Source organism: Schistocerca piceifrons, chromosome 2 (genome assembly GCF_021461385.2).
Source record: "Schistocerca piceifrons isolate TAMUIC-IGC-003096 chromosome 2, iqSchPice1.1, whole genome shotgun sequence".
NCBI lineage: Eukaryota > Metazoa > Arthropoda > Insecta > Orthoptera > Acrididae > Schistocerca > Schistocerca piceifrons.
In genome coordinates, this window is record NC_060139.1 from 547,782,607 (window position 1) to 547,804,983 (window position 22,377).

The 22,377-nt window shown below is 37.8% G+C and overlaps 1 protein-coding gene and 1 pseudogene across 1 annotated transcript in view; both read right to left on the reverse strand.

Annotated features, from left to right (window-relative positions):
• The window catches only part of LOC124776735 (glucose dehydrogenase [FAD, quinone]-like), a 203,366-nt gene that overhangs the window by 81,105 nt on the left and 99,884 nt on the right, over positions 1-22,377 (reverse strand). The window contains exon 4 of the mRNA XM_047251855.1: positions 59-193. Within this exon, the coding sequence (XP_047107811.1) occupies positions 59-193 (135 nt within the window). The remainder of the gene's footprint in view (positions 1-58; positions 194-22,377) is intronic.
• LOC124778385 lies at positions 12,602-12,718 on the reverse strand (annotated as a pseudogene).

The following is a 22,377-nucleotide window of genomic DNA, read 5'->3' on the forward strand; positions in this document are numbered from 1 at the left end:
AAACTTTTCTTTGATATGTGACATATTAAAACAATGAAATCAATGAAGTCTGAAATACCTGTAGCTTCTTCCTGGTTGAGATCTCTTACTAAATAACCCAGTTCTTTTCCAGCTTCCAGAAATGCTTTTGCAAAGGTACTGGCAAATTTAAGATCCTCTACAGGTAAGCGACCAAATATGGAATGATACTGAGCTGTAAAATAAACAGATAAAATAAAAGATGATCAGTATAAACCTTTCAATGAAAGTCATTTCAACAGCTCATTAATATTTCATTCTAAAGTAAAAAGTGAGAGATACTTAAATAAAGTTAAAAAAATAACTTGAAAGTCACATATCCACAAACCCACAAGGAAAGGGAGAGAGAGTGATAGAGAGGAAAGGGGAGAGGGGGATGAACATGTGAAAGTTTATAAAAGGGAATCACAAAACGACAAAAAGTCACGGAGAAAAAGATCAACTAGCTAGTTAAATAATTCTTTTTCATCGGCAGGTCACTTTCAAATATCTGACATTTCAGGTTAAGGTAACAACTCATAAACTGAATGTCAACAAATTCATACGTACAAGTTACTTTCACAAGGACTTACACATTGTGTATAATGATAATATACATGTATATAGCCTGCAAATAAGTTAGCTGATACCGTCCAAATTATGTTACACTATTCATTCACATCTTGTAACTATAATCTGATTAAGGTTACTTGACAACTAACGTCTGTCATTTGCTACTACAGTGTTGCCACATCGGCTGCTGGTTACCACTTGATTATAGGTGACAGCCAAACACGATGGTTCACTTCACAAATCCTGCTATTGTGTGAATCAGATCAATGATGGAAGTGTCATCCACAAGGTATGAAGAAATGCAAGATTCTCTGTTGTCAGCTGGTTATTAAGTGACCAATGACTGAACTGTGGCAGACTATGGGTTTCTTAGCCTTAAATTTAAACTCATGTCCTACCTTGACCATAATGTCATGGCATGCAATGTATCTGAGGAAATGGGGATCAACAATCTGTGGCAAAACTAAAATCACAATCACTTTATTCATCGTGACTAAAGCCAACCTCTACAAGCAAACACAAGACAGAAAAATTTCAGTTTCACCACTAAACGCTAACTATACTTTCTCACTATCATTGGTAACCTGAAATTGTCCTCACATTGGCTACACAAGTTGCTGAATTTCCAACCAATGAGCAGTCCTGGTTGGTACTTGGATGCAAATTATAATGAACAAAGGCAGATACCAAACGGAAAATGAAGGGCAGGAAGAAAAATAAGACTAAATTGAAAAAGCCAACACAGTTATGAAAATGACACAGAAAATTATTATAAATAAATAAAATTACATTTAAACCAATTAATTGAATAAAAATAGTAATCAAAGTCATTTGATTAGATTTAGAAATAAAAAAGATTGCTGCTTTCAACGAGATTCGAACCCATGGCCATTTACATCTCAGGTTTAAATGGTAACCACTGCGTTATACCACTATGTGGTGGCTGAATGTTACACAGAGTGTTTATAAATAAATATCAGGGTTTTATCACTTTATGATATTTATTACATTAAACTTACAGCTATAAATGATATGTCAAATGAAAGAGCAACTCGAACATTTGTGTTAGGCACCAGTGTGCATACGCAGTGCGCAATGTTTCCGCGGCAATCTGCTAGATAGTGGTAGTAGCGAAGATGGCGACTAGTGAACACAAAAGGGTTTTGTGTTATCAGTTTGCAAAGACTGAAATGTGTAGTTACTGTGCAAAGTACGTTCGGGTGAAGTTCGGTTGTGATCCTCCAAGTGATAATAACATTCGTAGATGGTATCATCAATTTAAAGATACCAGCTGCCTTTGTAAAGGGAAGAGCATAGGACGACCAAGAGTTAGTGAAGAGACTGTTGAGCGAGTGGGAGAGTCGTTCACTTGTAGCCGAAAGAAATCAGTCCAGAAGGCTAGTCATGAATTACAATTTCCCGTGCTGACTGTTTGGAAAGTTTTAAGAAAATGCATACAACTACGTCCTTACCGTTTACAGTTATTACAGGCTCTAATGCCAGCAGACCATGGATTAAGTGCCAACTTCGCAAACAAAATGTTGTTTCATGACGATGAAAATTTTCTGGTTCATGTTGTCTTCAGTGATGAATCGACCTTTCACTTAAGTGGATATGTTAACACACACAATGTGCACATCTGGGGCTCAGAAAATCCTCACAAGGTGGTACAAATGCAACGAGATTGCCCTAAAGTGACTGTTTTTTGTGCCGTATCCTGGCGGAAAGTTTAAGGGCCTTTCGTTTTTGGTGAACTTACTGTAACTGGCACTTCTTACCTTGATAGACTAGAGCAATAGCTCTTCCCTCAGTTGGAAGAAGATGAGCCAGAGAACTTCATTTTCCTGCAAGATGGTGCGCCACTTCACTGGCATAGCGAAGTAAGGGATTTGTTGAACTTCACTGTACCCAAGCGCTGGATAGGCCGCAAGGGGCCCAATGACAGGGCTTGCTTTGCATGGGCTCCACGTTCACCCGACCTAACGCCATGTGATTTTTTTCCTTTGGGGCTTCATCAAGAATCGTGTGTACGTGCCTCCACTACCAGCAGACCTGCCTGAATTAAGAAACTGGACAGAAGCAGCTGTTGCTACAATCACTGAAGACACACTTATCAATGTTTGGGAAGAACTCAGCTATAGACTTGATGTGTGCCATGTGACAAATGGTGCTCACATTGAACATTTATAAGGGTCTTGGTAAAACTGTTTGAGCTGCTCTTTCATTTGACATATCATTTATAACTGTAAGTTTAATATAATAAATATTATAAAGCATTAAAACCCCAATATTCATTTATAAACACCCTGTTTTTATGACTCTGGTAACCCATTTGCAGTACGGCCTTGTAGCCTTCAAAAATTCTGCTTCACACAACATTGTGTGAAGCTTATCTAATGCAATTCAATATTTGCAATTATAATAACTGTATATGTGATGCTCAAACATGTTTTGTGCAGAAAAATCCAGTAGTGTAGGGTTAGTGCCATGAATGAGAAGTGTGTATTTCTTTAGCATCATTTTGTGTGTGTGTGTGTGTGTGTGTGTGTGTGTGTGTGTGTTGTTTTCATTACGTTTATCATGTGTGATGAAATACAAAATAAAAGGGCCAGACCCAGGATTCAGGGTCCAACCAAAGCATGAAAGAAAGCCAGACAAGGAATTGGAAGTGCACTGACCAACTGTTGTGGTAGTTTGGCAACAGCAAACTGTTCAGACATGAAGTTTGATGCTCTGACTGGAGGAAAGCAGCTCCAACACATTAAGTATTAACTATCAAGAAATTTTAATTGGACAATAGTCACTGTATACACTATGCATGTGTCCCTTCAGCTGACAGTAAGACCACAATTTACTCATGCCACCCATTAAAGGAGATTAGTAGAAGGGGGTGCTGAAAATTAGTGCCTCTGTATCTTTTATGTGAAAATTCTTATGGCTTCTTAAATAAAGCAAATATTATTAACATTATGCATCTTTATTCTTCATGTCTACGTATTTATTTCTCAACACAGTCACCCTGGGAATGAGCACATTTCACCCAAAGAAACACCCCTTTGTTGATAACATCACTGTAGAATGTTTGATTTTGTTGATGGAGCCACAACCTCAGCTCTGCCTGCCCGCTTCATCACTATCAAAGTGAAGTCTTCAAAGGTGTTCCTTAAGTTTTGGGAACAGATGAAAATCGGATTGAACCAAATCAGGACTGCATGGAGAATGATCGATGACAATGAATCCAAGGCAACCGATTGTTGCAGATGTTACAGCACTCATGTGTTGTCTGGTAATGGCACGCTAAAGAAGAGGGTGTCCATTTGTGGATAAACTATGTGGATTTGAAACTTGATTACAGCATGCTGTTTCTCACAAATCAACATAGTTATGTTCACACCAATATGACATGTTCTACAATTCAGATTCCTATGGTGGCAGAGGGCTGCAAATATGCTGACATGAAGAATAAAGTTGTATAATGTTAATGACATTTGTTTCATTTAAAAAGCCTTAAGAGATTTGACACAACAAATTTGGGGGCATTATTTCCAGGATGCCCTCATGTTTTCCATTGCAGATCTTCGGCATACCACTTCCTGGTAAAATAAGCAGTATAGTGAAAGAGAGTATTGTAGAGTGATGGAGGTGTTTTATTATTCAATTATGTTACATTTTTACCAACTTCTATGTTAGGCTATCTAAATTACCATATACTGTATAGTATGTATTACTTAAAAGTTACAATTTAATTGCCTTTTTTCTAAAAAAAAAAATTATGTGAGATTGAGTTATATCATCAATGAAGGAAAAGACAGTTTGCCACACACCACAAAGAAGACACGTCAGACATATGTCTGCTTGTGTCTGTATGTGTGGATGGATATGTGCGTGTGTGCGAGTGTATACCTGTCCTTTTTTCCCCCTAAAGTAAGTCTTTCCGCTCCCGGGATTGGAATGACTCCTTACCCTCTCCCTTAAAACCCACTTCCTTTTGTCTTCCCCTCTCCTTCCCTCTTTCCTGATGAGACAACAGTTTGTTGCGAAAGCTTGAATTTTGTGTGTATGTTTGTGTTTGTTTGTGTCTATCGACCTGCCAGCGCTTTTGTTCGGTAAGTCACCTCATCTTTGTTTTTTTTATATATATATATATAATGGAAGGAAACATTCCACGTGGGAAAAATTATATATAAAAACAAAGATGAGGTGACTTACCGAACAAAAGCGCTGGCAGGTCGATAGACACACAAACAAACACAAACACACACACAAAATTCAAGCTTTCGCAACAAACCGTTGCCTCATCAGGAAAGAGGGAAGGAGAGGGGAAGACGAAAGGAAGTGGGTTTTAAGGGAGAGGGTAAGGAGTCATTCCAATCCCGGGAGCGGAAAGACTTACCTTAGGGGGAAAAAAGTACAGGTATACACTCGCACACACGCACATATCCATCCACACATATGTGTGTGTGTGTATATATATATATATATATATATATATATATATATATATATATATATATATACCCCTCACACACACGGGAAAAATATATCTAAAAACACAGATGATGTGACTTACCGAACGAAAGTGCTGGGGCAGGTCGATAGACACACAAACATACACACGAAATTCAAGCTTTCGCAACAAACTGTTGCCTCATCAGAAAAGAGGGAAGGAGAAGGAAAGACGAAAGGATGTGGGTTTTAAGGGAGAGGGTAAGGAGTCATTCCAATCCCGGGAGCGGAAAGACTTACCTTAGGGGGAAAAAAGGACAGGTATACACTCGCACACACACACATGTCCATCCGCACATACACAGACACAAGCAGACATTTGCCTTTACAAATGTCTGCTTGTGTCTGTGTATGTGCGGATTGATATGTGTGTGTGTGCGAGTGTATACCTGTCCTTTTTTCCCCCTAAGGTAAGTCTTTCCGCTCCTGGGATTGGAATGACTCCTTACCCTCTCCCTTAAAACCCACATCCTTTCGTCTTTCCCTCTCCTTCCCTCTTTCCTGATGAGGCAACAGTTTGTTGCGAAAGCTTGAATTTTGTGCGTATGTATGTGTCTGTTTGTGTTTCTATCGACCTGCCAGCACTTTCATATGGTAAGTCACATCATCTTTGTTTTTAAATATAATTATAGATAAATATTCATGCACATTGAATTTTAACGCAATATTCTGTTATATTATAAAATGGGTTTTCAGCCAACCAGCTATCACATTTACTGTGAAACAAATTCCAAGACACGGACCACGCTGAGGGTCGTAATTTATTAAATATTTTTTGGGACTTAGCTCTTGGTGAGTGTGGTGCTTTTACCAGCCTGTATTTTGAAATATCTATTTCCATTTCGCCTCTAGTACTGCACTGATGAATATCTCCTCTTACATGAAGCCCTTTAATATTCAGTTTAGTGTACAGCAATGAGACGTAAATATGTACAGATGTGCACACATGGTGTAAAAAAACTATGTACACAAATTTAAAGATTTGTTAGAGGAGATAAAAAGAAACACTTTTTGGTGTGATAATAATGTCACAGGTGCACTGTCCTTGAAGGGTTTAATACTGGGCTTCCCTTAGGCCAACGTTCACATTTGTTTTGACTGCTTCATACATAACACATCAACAGTGAAATATGATTTGCAACACAGTTACATCTTACTGCTTGTCTTACTGCTAGGAAGGACAAGGTTTTATAACTGAAAGCAGGTCCACAGCTCTGGATAAACAATTATATACATATGAATATAATAGAGGGAAACATTCCACGTGGGAAAAATATATCTAAAAAGAAAGATGATGAAACTTACCAAACAAAAGCGCTGGCAGGTCGATAGACACACAAACAAACACAAACATACACACAAAATTCTAGCTTTCGCAACCAATGGTTGCCTCGTCAGGAAAGAGGGAAGGAGAAGGAAAGACAAAAGGATATGGGTTTTAAGGGAGAGGGTAAGGAGTCATTCCAATCCCGGGATTGTGTCTGTGTATGTGTGGATGGATATGTGTGTGTGTGTGCGAGTGTATACCTGTCCTTTTTTCCCCCTAAGGTAAGTCTTTCCGCTCCCGGGATTGGAATGACTCCTTACCCTCTCCCTTAAAACCCATATCCTTTTGTCTTTCCTTCTCCTTCCCTCTTTCCTGACGAGGCAACCATTGGTTGCGAAAGCTAGAATTTTGTGTGTATGTTTGTGTTTGTTTGTGTGTCTATCGACCTGCCAGCGCTTTTGTTTGGTAAGTTTCATCATCTTTCTTTTTAGATACAATTATATACATACATATATGGATGGGAGCAACTACTGATGTTCACAGGTCCTCAATGGCTACTTATGCTCTAACTGAGTTAACTGGCATGCTTCATTTACGGAGAGGCATGCTGCAACAGTTGACCGGCAAGAACAATTTTCAGGGAGGCAGATACCAAATCATGTCACATATCAAATACTTGACAGCTGTCTTTCTGAAACAAGACTCCTTAGGCCAGACTGACAGGAATGGCAGACTTCACAGCACGTATACTACAGTTTGAGGAAGCTATGTTGTGGCTAACCACGGACAACTCTAGCACCAGCAAATGATCCATAGGCAAGGAACTAAATATTCCCAACACTATTATTTGGAATGTTCTGCCAAGACGAACATGCATCCATTTGAGAAGGTACAAGACCTACAAGCTGGTGACTTTCCCCAGCATATGGAATTCTGACAATGGTATTTACACCGAATTGTAAATATCTCTTTCTTCCAAGTATGTATTATGTTTACGGACAATGCCGGCTTCACAGGTAAAGGAATATTCACAAGCCACAATGGCTTGTGAGATGGCTGGGAGATGGAAAATCCTTAGGCAACTCATATCCTCCATCATCAATAGAGGTTTACAATAAATGTATGGACATGTATTGTTCATGGCTATCTGGGTCATATTTTCTGTCTAAAATGCTTAGCAAAGAGTATCTTTTGCCATGAAGTACTACCAGAAATGGAGGAGAATGTTTTGCTAACAGCCAGGCAATGATTATGGTTTCAGCATGATGAGGCTTCATCACCCTTTACCACCCAATGTCAGAGAACATTTAGACAGTTTTTTCCCCAAATTGGATTGGAAGGAGTCGGTCAGCACCATTACCACCACATTCTCCCAGCTTCACTCACATTGGGACAGATGAAGTGTTTGGATACGAGACACTGATAAACATTTCAGAAGAGCTGGTTGCCCATTTGGCTGAAGCTGCAGCCATTATTCGTGGAACACTTGGTTGTTTTGAGCATGTTAGACAATCATTAGCAACCAGATGCCAATTTGTATTAATGTAAAAGAACAGCGTTTTCAGTAACATCTCTAGAACAATGTTCGTCATATGACAATTTGAACACCATTGTTGAATGTCAGTCCAAGAACCCCAGGAGGGAATTGATGCAACTGAACAGATTTGCCACATAAAAAGGTATGTCTTCTTATCTGTTGTAAACATTCCAAAATTTTTTATACACCTTTTTTTTTTACACTTTTTATATGTCAGGATGGAAACGTGTACCATTCTGAATATAAAAAAGTTAATTATAAAGTGCCCCAGGGCTTGGTATAGGGACCATTGTTATTCTTGATTTTTATTAATGACCTACCACGACAGTTTTCAACAGCTGATACTATATTATCTGCTGATGACACCAGCTTCATTATAAAAGGGAAGAGTGATTATGACAGGCAGCAAAAAATCAATAAAACAGCAGAAGTGGCAGAAAAATGGTTTAAAGATAACTGTCTAGTTGTTAATGACAAGAAAACTGTGTCGATGAATTTAAACCAAATAAGGAACAAAAATAGGACCAATGTAAAATTCACATTATCAAATAGCCAAATTCAGTAAAAGAATCACATAAAATTTTTAGGATTATGGGTGGATAAGCATCTAAGATGGAAAAAACATGTAGAAATGCTTAACAAAAAATTAAGCAAGTACTGTTACATATTAAGAGTGCTTACAGATTGCTGCAATACCGAAACAGCATTAAATGCTTATTACAGATACATGAATAGTCTACTGAAGTATGGAATAGTGTTCTGGGGAAATACCTCTTTTAAGCTCCAAAAGAAAGCTTTAAGATTAATACATGATGTTGCTTACAGAGCACCATGTAGAGGTATCTTTAAGGAATTAAAAATCATGACCTTACCATCTATATTTATATTTGAAAGCATATGCTTCATACAAAACCATCAAGTTTCACTTTTGAATAGTGAGATCAACCATTATCAAACAAGGAAAAGGGATGATTATCATAGGGATGTACAAAGAAAATCAATATATCAGGACTGTGCTGTTTACAAACCAAAAATTCTGTACAGTGCATTTCCAGATAGTATCAAAAAAATACCAAACAGTAAAACATTCAAAAAAGAACTAAAAAATCTACTAATAAACAACAGATTCTACATCATTAACGAATACCCAGAATTTTGCTCAGATCTGTAGATCTACTTCATAGCTCTCTAAACATAAATTCATAATTATCAACCGTACCTAGATAAAACCAAAGTTCTTTCATCCATGTATGTATGTAATTACGCACCCAGATTTTGTGCTGTATGTTACTATGCCTAGTTGACTAAAGTACTGGTACTTAATAGTTTAAGTAAAATCAACCAAGGGGTTTCGCAAGCTTTCCTTCTAACTGCATGTACGTAAGCAGTATAATGTTTTTGGTACAAAGATGTGTTGATACCAATGATAAGATTTTGTACATAATATAAACATGTAATATTTTATACTATTCTGTACTTTGACAAGTCCAATATTATGAATGTGATAATACAGGTGCTAAATAAATAAATAAGTCTAAGTATAAAGTTTATTAAGATTTCTAAATAGAAGCCAGCAGTGATTTCTTGGGCCAGCTCTACACACTTCTCGTGTATTTTTTCATATTTATTTCCAATATATCACTTATAGGAGATGACTGACCCCCTAACAGTAGCCAAAAAGAAATGTGGAACTGGAATAATCCATAATCTGCCGATCTTAGATCTTCAGAAGTAACTACATCTCTCTGTTTCCATATTATCTATGTTGCCCTTGAATTCTTTCGCAAATATGATTGATGTGTTCTCTGCACATAAACTTGGAGTCAAGATGAAATCTTAAAAGTCTGATAGTTGTTACATAATACAGTGTGTTGTATCTATGTTACACAAAAGTTTACTGGAGGAAACCATTTCACTGCAGCATCTAGTGATGCCAATGACATTTGTTTTAATACTGACACATCTTGACGAGTAGTAGATACTGTTGTTTCATCTACACTGTAGATCACAGAATGGGGAATATGATGTGGCAAATCACTTATTGCAATTATGAAAGACAACAGTCCACGAACCAATCCCTCAGGTAAGCCCATCTCAACAATTTTCATCGAACAATGCCTGTTTCTCAATGAGATATATGGTTTTCCACTATAACCTATAAAGCAATTACTTTCATTCGTGTATTGTTTATCCTGTAATACTCAGCTTCTCAAGTAATATTTTACCAAGAGTACAATAAAAATTTTACTTAGGTCATAAAACAAGTGAGACCATATTCTAATTTTTAAAAGCTATAATTATCTGGTTTGGATAAGAATTGTTGAAATGTTATTTTTTTCCACATTGACAACAAAACTGATTATCTGAAAGAAATATGCTCTTCAAAATAATCCCTTAGTTGATTGTAGATAAGGGTTTAACATATTCCGGAAATTACTGTATATATTGAGATTTGCCATGGAGTTTCATTATTTAAAAAAATTTGATATAAGTTTTGAAAAGTTTAGTGATTCAGAGAAAATTCCGCATTTTAGATATTTGTTAAAAATAAATGCTAAAGGCTGACAGATCAAATGAGCGGTTTTCTCAAGCTGACTTCAGCGGGTGTGATAGAATTCTACTAAAAGATCTGTTTTACTGGAACTTGCCTACAAAGAAGTTCACTTGAATTCATCATTTTAGAAACAATATAACTCCACTTTTTAAGCAAAATGAGTTATTTATGTCCAGGCCTTCTTTAAGGTTAGCTGCAGCATTCTGTATAGAAGAGACATAATTTCCTTGTACCTGTGTACGTTTTTTGTGTCTGTAAGTTTGTGTTAGTTTTAGAAACAACATAATCCTTGGTGTATTGGTGTTTCTAAGCTTAATGTTGAAACACTGTTGATTCTGTTGGCAGTGCTGAGTGACCTATTTATTCTAATACGAAGATTTGTCTTTGGTTGTCTCTTAGACAGAACACAACATTCTTGGTTTTGGTTATCTTATGTGATTACAAGGTGCAGGTTGATTGCAGTTTTATTTTAAGGTTCTGTGATAATGGATAACTTCACAAAATGAATGGATAACTCCACAAAGCGAAAGATGGGTCTGAGGAATGAAGCTGAATACAAGAGTGTGATGATTAATAAATAAACTATGTAGGACAAACAATTCCAGAAAGAAAAACATGTGAGAAATGCAATTTTAAGAAAGCATATTTTGCTACAGTAGATATATTTGATCAGACATCTTCATTAGAGAGATTTAATATTTTAAAGAGCAAAGATGAAAAGGATATATATTTACAAGGTCTCATCCCCTGTGACAATGTACAAAGATCTCATCCATCTAAAAATGTGTCATCCATGCAATTTTTAAGTACTTTATCATACTCAATAATGAAATAAAGGAAGTCTGCTGGAAGGCATTTATAGCTTTCTATGGTCTTAAGGGTGACAGTAGACCCCATCACCTAAGAGACTTGTTGCTAGCCAGTAAGTCTCCAGTTGATTTAATAGGGGGGAAAAAACCACAGAAAAATCAAAGTCTGCTGAAATTAAGATGCCCATTCATCAACATACTGAGTCTTTTCCAAGAAAACAGACTCACTGTTCCTTCAAGCTGAAAATTATCTTGATGCAAACTTAAATGTGAAAAATCAGGAATTTTTTAGCTTTTCTTTTGTGGCTCATTTTCTGCTTCAGAAACCTTCATTGCCTTCTCGTCAAGAAGTGGAGACTTTTAACCAGTATTGTGCCTCAGGTTTTATTTACCATAATTTTATAATGACTATCAATAACAAGTTTCACATTAGAACATGAAAAACATCCTGACATAGACATTACATACCAGTACTATGCCAAATACTTCAAAGACCATTTTCACCTCAGTTTTGGGAGGCCTTAGGTAGATGCTTGCTGTACATGTGAAGTTCAGGTACAGAAATTAAAGACTCCACTCCTTAACAAAAGGAAAGGAAGGCTGCTGAAGCAGTGTTGATGATCCATGAAAGAAGAGCTAAAAAAATTTACAGTTCTCTTCAAACTTTCACGGATCTGTGCAGAGAAAGGGAGGACCTGGCTGTTTTAATTTGAATTACATGTAGAAACATTTTACTGCCTAACATTCCACTGGAGGAATTGTTTTATCTATGGCAGTTAACCTTCAATATTTTTTAAATTTATACTGCAAAATCAGGAGAAGATCGTTTTTACTTCTATGATGAAATCCAGGGTAACAAAGGACCAAATGAAGTAGCTTCTTTTCTTCTGCATTACTTAGATAATTGCATTCGAAAGGATGTGGGGGGGGGAACTGCACCTCTTCCCTGAAAGGACATTCTTTTCTCCCCAATGACTGTGATTTTTGTGTTGTGAAGAGGCTTCTGTCAAAGCATGATTGAATTTATATCTTCCTAAAGAAGTATGTGAGGTAATAGTAAATACATGACTCCCTACGAAGTTCATGGTTACTACGGTAGGCACTGAAGATGTAATTAACTTCAAGGATTGGTGGCCGCCTCTGCATATAGCACTCAAGCACTCCATCTTCAGGCCACGAGTGGCTTACTGGGACCATTCGACTGCCGTGTCATCCTCAGAGGAGGATGCGGATAGGAGGGGCATGGGGTCAGCACACTGCTCTCCCGGTCGTGATGATGGAATTCTTGACAGAAGCCATTACTATTCAGTCGAGTAGCTCCTCAATTGGCATCACGAGGCTGAGTGCACCCCAAAAAATGGAAACAGCGCATGGTGGCTGCATGGTCACCCATCCAAGTGCCGGCCATGCCCAACAGTGCTTAACTTCGGTGATCTCATGGGAACCGGTGTATCCACTGTGGCAAGGCCCTTGCCCCTCTGCATATAGCAAGATAGTAAATTGACTAGAAAGTGAACATCTTTCAAGAGACAAGCGTACCGCACTCCAGATATCGACATTAAGGCATTTCGAATACTCATCTTGGCATCAATGGGCAGTAGTTGCATCATCATTGAACAGCAGCAGTGGAAAATACACCCATCCTGTGGGATACTAGGAAGTGAAATGTGTCTTAACTGCAAACAAGGACATACAGCAGAGAGCTGTCAATCACTGGAGCTAAACATGCTGACCTGAAAAATGTCTTGCAGTACATTCCTGAAGAATATCAGTAATTTTACCCTGAAGTTTTGGACAAACATTGATAATCTTAAGTAACTGTTTTCAGTCTTGCATTTGTATTGCAAGTCACAATATTATAAGATTATTTTTGTTGCTTAATTTTAAAAAAAGGTAGATGACTCAAATTAATGTTAATGTTGAAGGCAATATTTTACTAATGTCCTACATTTGATTAAATTTTTATATGTGTCATAGCTTTTGAAAGTAAAATTATTATTAAGTTGATTACAATAGCACATTTTAGTGATAAATTTTCCCAAGCATTTGAGTTGATTTTAGAAAAAAATGTAACTTCGATCATTTTGATCACTATTTTGACTGTGTCTTCTAGGAGCTGGAGATTATATTTTATGTTAAATTACTCACATAACTATACTCTTTTAAAAAGGACAAAGCAAATTTTGGTGTGTGTTGAGCTTCCTTTTAAAAAAAGATTTTTTTATATTTCCTGAAACACATGTATTTACAGAATTACACTGTTCCTAAGAAGGCGGATTCACTTGGAGAAGTGCCAATCATGTAGATTCTGTTTCCAATTTCTTTCATTGAAGTCAAGAAGACATCATTCAAACCTGTCTTGTTCAAGTCATCATTCTTATGTTGACACGTAAGTGTTCTTGTGTGATAATCCCCCATACTGTTTTGCTCTTGTTGGAGAAATTTCTATACACTTTTCATTAGGTACCTATTTCACATAGAGCAATATAGTTTTGTGAAAACATTTGTAATTCAGATGTGCTTTGTCATCTCTATCAGCTCATTTACTCCCACTCTTCTAGTTATTTTTCTTCATGTTTACAGTAACTACATTTTCCCCTAATGCTATCAAATTCATTGTATCACCAGTTTGGTAACTGTCTTTTTGGATAATCTTTGAAATTAGACTTCCTTAGAGGCAATAAGTGTACCACATGTCAATGTATTTGATAAAGAACCTATCAAATATAACTTCAACATTTGTTTGTTCAGTCTAAGTTGCCTACAAAAAATGCTATTTTACTTAACTTAGAATAAATTTATTTTATTTCCAACTATGATCTGAAAATTGTTAGGTCCTTAGACTACCTCTTTCAGTCAGTGATGTTCATCTTCAGACCTGTAGCAAAACATGGGAAAAACACAAATACAACTAGTGGATTCTCTAGATCTTAAAACAATATAACAGGCCATAATGAAAAGTATTACTGACACACATGTTGAAAACAAGCATGTTAAATATGACAAGGCATACCTGTTCTAAAACACGTCCTAATATAATGAAGCCACAATGGCATCATCAAAAGATAAACACAAACTTAACACCTTCACATATATTTAAAATATGGTGTAGATTAGGCCACAGTGTCAGCAGAGTCATTTTGCTAACAGCGCTACTGTTAACTGCACACTGCTGTATTGGCACAAAGTAGATAGGAGTAATGCCACCTACATTCTGTATACAAGCAAAGATTACACAGTGGGTTTATCATTCAGAAATCATTTTTGAATGTTGTATGTTTGTGAGAAGATTGTGTTATACCTTCTGTAAGAAGGAAAATACTTGATCAGTACTTGTTGCAGTTTGTCAGTGGCAGGATAACAGCCTATCGAGACTGTAGTTTATTGTTCTATGGTATTGCTGTTCATGTTAGTTGAGATCCTACAACAGTCATCAGTGGGTTCAAAAGTGCTGTACTCAATGCCATGCGGGATCTCAAAGGCCCCAAGTGACTGGTATCCATCAAGAATGACATTTTATTTGCTGCTGTGCAGATCATAGTCACATCATGTACAGTAGAGCGTCGATTATCCGAACGTCGGTCAACCGAATGACCGCTTAACCGAACAGGAACTGTGTACTCGCCCGCACCTGTTACTCTCCCACCCTACCATCCATCATCCCCCTCACTCCCAAACTAAGTTTCCCACAGTAGTCGCCGCACTGGGCCACCGCTGGCAGAACATTGCTTCTAATGGGGTCTTCACAAGGCGCTGCTGACGGGCCAAGCTGCCAGTCGCTGTGTTTCAACAATCAGCAAACTTCTGTCGGCTTGGCTCTGGCAGTAGAAGTAGTGGCAGTATCAAAGCTGTTAACAGCAACACCTGCGCCAGCTTAAGAGTTGAGGCGTGCCACTCGGCGCAGTTTGAAGGATTGCGCGCCCCCGTGAAGAGCTTCTCACGGTGCAAACCTTCTGTTCTCTGTTACGACCTCTTGTGTGCTGCTGTGTGAAGAAGTGAACTTGACGATACAAAATGCTTAAACGTAAACGTGTTGTCCTTTCTATGAGGGACAAGTGCAAGATTATTAAAAGGTTAGAAGAAGGTGAATCTGCAACCACTTTATCCAATGAGTACAAGGTGGGGAAGTCGACAATTAAGGATATGTTGTTGTTGTTGTGTTCTTCAGTCCTGAGACTGGTTTGATGCAGCTCTCCATGCTACTCTATCCTGTGCAAGCTTCTTCATCTCCCAGTACCTACTGCAACCTACATCCTTCTGAATCTGCTTAGTGTATTGATCTCTTGGCCTCCCTCTACGATTTTTACCCTCCACGCTGCCCTCCAATGGTAAATTTGTGATCCCTTGATGCCTCAAAACATGTCCTACCACCCGATCCCTTCTTTTAGTCAAGTTGTGCCACAAACTTCTCTTCTCCCCAATCCTATTCAATACCTCCTCATTAGTTACGTGATCTACCCACCTTATCTTCAGCATTCTTCTGTAGCACCACATTTCGAAAGCTTCTATTCTCTTCTTGTCCAAACTGGTTATCGTCCATGTTACACTTCCATACATGGCTACACTCCAAACACTTTCAGAAATGACTTCCTGACACTTAAATCTATACTCGATGTTAACAAATTTCTCTTCTTCAGAAACTATTTCCTTGCCATTGCCAGTCTACGTTTTATATCCTCTCTACTTCGACCATCATTTTACTCCCTAAATAGCAAAACTCCTTTACTACTTTAAGTGTCTATTTCCTAATCTAATCCCCTCAGCATCACCCGATTTAATTTGACTACATTCCATTATCCTCGTTTTGCTTTTGTTGATGTTCATCTTATATCCCCCTTTCAAGACACTGTCCATTCCGTTCAACTGCTCTTCCAAGTCCTTTGCTGTCTCTGACAGAATTACAATGTCATCGGCGAACCTCAAAGTTTTTATTTCTTCTCCATGAATTTTAATAACTACTCCGAATTTTTCTTTTGTTTCCTTTACTGCTTGCTCAATATACAGATTGAATAACATCGGGGAGAGGCTACAACTCTGTCTCACTCCTTTCCCAACCACTGCTTCCCTTTCATGCACCTCGACTCTTATAACTGCCATCTGGTTTCTGTACAAATTGTAAATAGCCTTTCGCTTCTTGTATTTTACCCCTGCCACCTTCAGAATTTGAAAGAGAGTATTCCAGTTAACGTTGTCAAAAGCTTTCTCTAAGTCTACAAATGCTAGAAACGTAGGTTTGCCTTTTCTTAATCTTTCTTCTAAGATAAGTCGTAAGGTTAGTATTGCCTCACGTGCTCCAACATTTCTATGGAATCCAAACTGATCTTCCCCGAGGTCCGCTTCTACCAGTTTTTCCATTCGTCTGTAAAGAATTCGCGTTAGTATTTTGCAGCTGTGACTTATTAAACTGATAGTTCGGTAATTTTCACATCTGTCAACACCTGCTTTCTTTGGGATTGGAATTATTATATTCTTCTTGAAGTCTGTGGGTATTTCGCCTATCTCATACATCTTGCTCTCCAGATGGTAGAGTTTTGTCAGGACTGGCTCTCCCAAGGCCATCAATAGTTCTAATGGAATGTTGTCTACTCCCGGGGCCTTGTTTCGACTCAGGTCTTTCAGTGCTCTGTCAAACTCTTCACACAGTCTCTTATGTCCCATTTCATCTTCATCCACATCCTCTTCCATTTCCATAATATTGTCCTCAAGTACATCGCCCTTGTATAAACCCTCTATATACTCCTTCCACCTTTCTGCCTTCCCTTCTTTGCTTAGAACTGGGTTGCCATCTGAGGTCTTGATATTCATACAAGTGGTTATCTTTTCTCCAAAGGTCTCTTTCATTTTCCTGTAGGCAGTATCTATCTTACCCCTAGTGAGACAAGCCTCTACATCCTTACATTTGTCCTCTAGCCACCCCTGCTTAGCCATTTTGCACTTCCTGTCGATCTCATTTTTGAGACGTTTGTATTCCTTTTTGCCTGCTTCATTTACTGCATTTTTATATTTTCTCCTTTCATCAATTAAATTCAATATTTCTTCTGTTACCCAAGGATTTCTATTAGCCCTCGTCTTTTTACCTACTTGATCCTCTGCTGCCTTCACTACTTCATCCCTCAGAGCTACCCATTCTTTTTCTACTGTATATCTTTCCCCCATTCCTGTCAATTGTTCCCTTATGCTCTCCCTGAAACTCTGTAGAACCTCTGGTTTAGTTAGTTTATCCAGGTCCCATCTCCTTAAATTCCCACTTTTTTGCAGTTTCTTCAGTTTCAATCTGCAGTTCATAACCAATAGATTGTGGTCAGAATCCACATCTGCCCCTGGAAATGTCTTACAATTTAAAACCTGGTTCCTAAATCTCTGTCTTACCATTATATAATCTATCTGATACCTTTTAGTATCTCCAGGATTCCTCCAGGTATACAACCTTCTTTTATGATTCTTGAACCAAGTGTTAGCTATGATCAAGTTATGCTCTGTGCAAAATTCTACAAGGCGGCTTCCTCTTTCATTTCTTCCCCCCAATCCACCTACTATGTTTCCTTCTCTCCCTTTTCCTACTGACGAATTCCAGTCACCCATGACTATTAAATTTTCGTCTCCCTTCACTATCTGAATAATTTCTTTTATCTCGTCATACATTTCATCAATTTCTTCATCATCTGCAGAGCTAGTTGGCATATAAACTTGTACTACTGTAGTAGGCATGGGCTTTGTGTCTATCTTGGCCACAATAATGGGTTCACTATGCTGTTTGTAGTAGCTAACCCGCACTCCTATTTTTTTATTCATTATTAAACCTACTCCTGCATTACCCCTATTTGATTTTGTATTTATAACCCTGTAATCACCTGACCAAAAGTCTTGTTCCTCCTGCCACCGAACTTCACTAATTCCCACTATATCTAACTTTAACCTATCCATTTACCTTTTTAAATTTTCTAACCTACCTGCCCGATTAAGGGATCTGACATTCCACGCTCCGATTCGTAGAATGCCAGTTTTCTTTCTCCTGATAACGACATCCTCTTGAGTAGTCCCCGCCCGGAGATCCGAATGGGGGACTATTTTACCTCCGGAATATTTTACCCAAGAGGACACCATCATCATTTAATCATACGGTAAAGCTGCATGTCCTCGGGAAAAATTACGGCTGTAGTTTCCCCTTGCTTTCAGCCGTTCGCAGTACCAGCACAGCAAGGCCGTTTTGGTTAATGTTACAAGGCCAGATCAGTCAATCATCCAGACTGTTGCCCCTGCAACTACTGAAAAGGCTGCTGCCCCTCTTCAGGAACCACATGTTTGTCTGGCCTCTCAACAGATACCCCTCCGTTGTGGTTGCACCTATGGTACGGCCATCTGTATCGCCGAGGCACGTAAGCCTCCCCACCAACCGCAAGGTCCATGGTTCATGGGGGAAGGATATAAAAAAACAAAAGACGAGCATAGCAAATTTTATAGCTATGATTGATTCTACTGAAGCCGCAAAACTATGAAGCTCGCCACTAACACAGATCTAGATGATGCTGTTTACAAGTGGTTTACACAAAACAGATCGGAAAGAGAACCTATCTCAGGTCCCGTTCTGTGTGAGAAGGCAAAGCAGTTCAAAGAAAAACTTGGAGGGCCTTCGAACTTTAAAGCGAGTAATAGGTATATATTTTTGTTTAGTAAACTGTGCCACATACTATATATTCCTACTGAAGTTGCCTTTGTATGTTACTTTGTAAAACTAAAAGAGATGCCTGTTTTTATGAATAAATTTACTGTACAGTACTTCTTTTTGGCAAATAAACATGTGCAGTTCGATTACCCGAACAAACCAGTTTTCCGAACACCCATGTCCCCCAATTACTTCGGATAATCGACGCTCTACTGTACATTGAATCTGGAAATCAGCTTGTTGGCAGCAAGACAAGTAGCCACATGCCAATTGCATGACATCTAGAGCACCGTGGACTGTCAGCATGGTGGTCTGTGCTGCAGTTTTGCTTGAGTGAACAGTGGAGAGAGACATGATTACATTTATTAGCAAGTCTCTGTCGTTCACCAGCCATGACTGGACAAATTGAGTTAGAAACTATAAAACTTATATATACGAATAATGCGCAAAAATACAAAAAATTATAACATATTAAATATTTTACTATGCACATTGAAATATCATTTCCATGTTACCACATTTTACTTTTTTCCCACTTTTTTTACATTCATTTTTGTCAGCCCCAACAGAAGTCTTATTCCCTCAATACAATTCTTTCCCGTCATTAACAATTCCATGTTAAATTTCTTGCATTTTAAGTTTTCTTTAACATTAAAATGACCTTTAACATTTTAATGTGATTTCATGAAAGACTTTTGCTTCCATTGTTTATTCACATGATCGCACATGATCAGAATGAAGAGGAAAACCCACGTTCGCATTTGTGTTTGTCAGCACTCTTCCACTGTCTTTGTGACTGATGCTTTGTATACTGTGGAGAGACAAGTAGAGCTAATTACTGTTAGAAAGAAACAAAGACAATTAATTATTTCAGACTTTCTTTAAATAGGCAAAATTTAAATTGTTCTAATTTCATATTTTGAACAATATAAATAGATTGACCATAACCGTAATTCATTCATTTTGTTTGTTGTGTTTCCTATGCTTCGCCATATTTTACACTTTTTTGGTACAGTCTGATGAAAAGTGTAAAAAAGGGTTTTACTGTATGCATTTCGAGTTCTCTGACAGATTCACTCATTTTGGAGAAAGTTCAGTAGATCTATTCACATTCTTCACAGTAAAAAATTTCCCGGATGGAGTGGAGCAGATGTAGTTTTAAGTCTCTTGAAATTTGTTTCTTGAACAACTCGTGGCAGTATCTGCAGTTCCATGGGTAATGATCTGAACATTCTCATGGTAATGTTCAGAAAGCTATTTCTTGTTCCAAACAATTGACAGGTTAGTACGTTAATCATCTCCTTGTTGCAAGTGTTGTGGTCATGTATGTCATACCTCTTGTTGAAGGAATCTAGATTTTTCTTAATGTGAAGGAGGCACAACAATACATAATGGCTATTAACAGTTATTATTCAAAATTTTGTTAATTTTTGCCTGCAGTGCTCCTGTTTTCTACCTGATGTTATGACTCTATTACTTTTTTATAGTAATAATACTTTCTTGCAGCCTGCTGACTGGCTCCTTAGTAACAGGCCATAGATAATATGGTTGTGAAACGACGACGAGATATTGACCTGTTATTACACGTTTCAATTTTCTAAGGAGGTATATGACTCATGACAGTTTGTCACATACATGTGCAAAGTGGTCTTACCAAGTGACTTTGCTGCCCACCGTAGACCACAGAAGTTTCACAATCCTTGCACAGTTTAGGTATACTTTGTCATCAGTCACATCGGAGAATCTCAGATCTGAATATAATAACAAAACAAACTCTTGATACAGCCTTGGACTGGTTTGAGCTAATAAACTCCTGTGTAATCCCTATAAAACTCAACAAGTCATAATGGGAAAGTTTAATGAAATAGAAAATAAGTCAGTAAAACCTTTAGGAATTTACACTGATTCCAGACTGTGCTGGGAAGAACATATCAAATTCGTATGCAAAAAAATATCTCGAGTGACATACCTCATTTTGAAACTAAGTGATTTAGTGAGCTTGGAGTACCTGAGGGTGACATATTTTGGACTATTTCAGCCATGTATGTCATAGGGTCTGATTGTAGGGGACATTCCCCTCACATCAAGAATATTTTAAAAATACAAAAAAAAAAAAAGGTCCTACATATAATGCGTAAAACAGGACACATGGAGCACTGACGTCCTCTTTTTCCCAGGCTCAGAATACTAACAATTATACACTTATATTTCTCTGTCCTCTACATTAAAAATAATATTTCAAAATTTGCTGCTAGCTGAGAAGCTCATGAACACAACGCCAAGGCTAGGGCTAATTTAGATATACCAGGGCACAGGATAGCAAAAACAGGAAATTCTCACAAAGTGAAGCTACTCAAAATTTTCAACAAATTACCAGTCTATGTGTCTAAAAAGTTTTAAAATTGAATTCTGGCTACCAGATCACCCATTTTACCATATTAAAGAACTCTGAAATGCCTGAGGAGGACATGCAACAAATTTTCACATAGTCTACTGTATCATTATGCAGTATGTTTATGCTCTATATAATTACGCTTTTATGTTCTGTATAATTATGTCCTGTATACTCTATCCAATTATTACTGCACAGTATCTGTACTATACTACTTCATAGTATGGACACTAGCTCTTAGAAACCTTCCTGTGACGTATATTATTATTGTTGTGCTTAATATGTATACTATAGTTAATTGATATTAGTTTATTTTATTGCTATACAGCCATATGTATTACTACAACCTGTATTTTACAACAATGATGAAGCCTGTTTCATTGTAAAATGATCAATGGTGAATAAAAATTCCACATATTAGTTTTTGCATTTTTTTTCTCTATTGATTTTGATTTTGGTTATAACAAACCATTCTTCTGTCACATCAAACACATCATCTGCTTTTTCTTGGGCCTTGCTGGCATTGTTGTCTTCTGAGTCTACAAAGTTGTGTCATCCACAAATTTCAAGAGCTATCCATGAGAGCTTACATCATTTTCAAAAACTAGGAACAGGAGGGGGCCCATTACTGATCCTTGTGGCATGCAGTATTCCATCTTCTGTTCACATGGTAGCATTCCTTGACTGAAACAATCTGCCTTTTGTTTTACAGATTTGAGGGTTGCCAGAACAGTGCGTCCAACTCCATACTGACTGAGCTCAATTAGGAGCAGCTTCCACCTTGCTGTTGCTGTTGTTGTTGTTGTTGTTGTTGCTGCTGCTGCTGTTGTTGTGGTCTTCAGCCCTGAGACTGGTTTGATGCAGTTCTCCATGCTATTCTATAGTGTGCAAGCTTCTTCATCTCCCAGTACCTACTGTAACCTACATCTTTCTGAATCTGTTTAGTGCATTCATCTCTCGGTCTCCCTCTATGATTTTTACCCTCCATGCTGCCCTTCAATACTAAATTGGTGATCCCTTGATGCCTCAGAACATATCCTACCAACCAATCCCTTCTTCTAGTCAAGTTGTGCCACAAA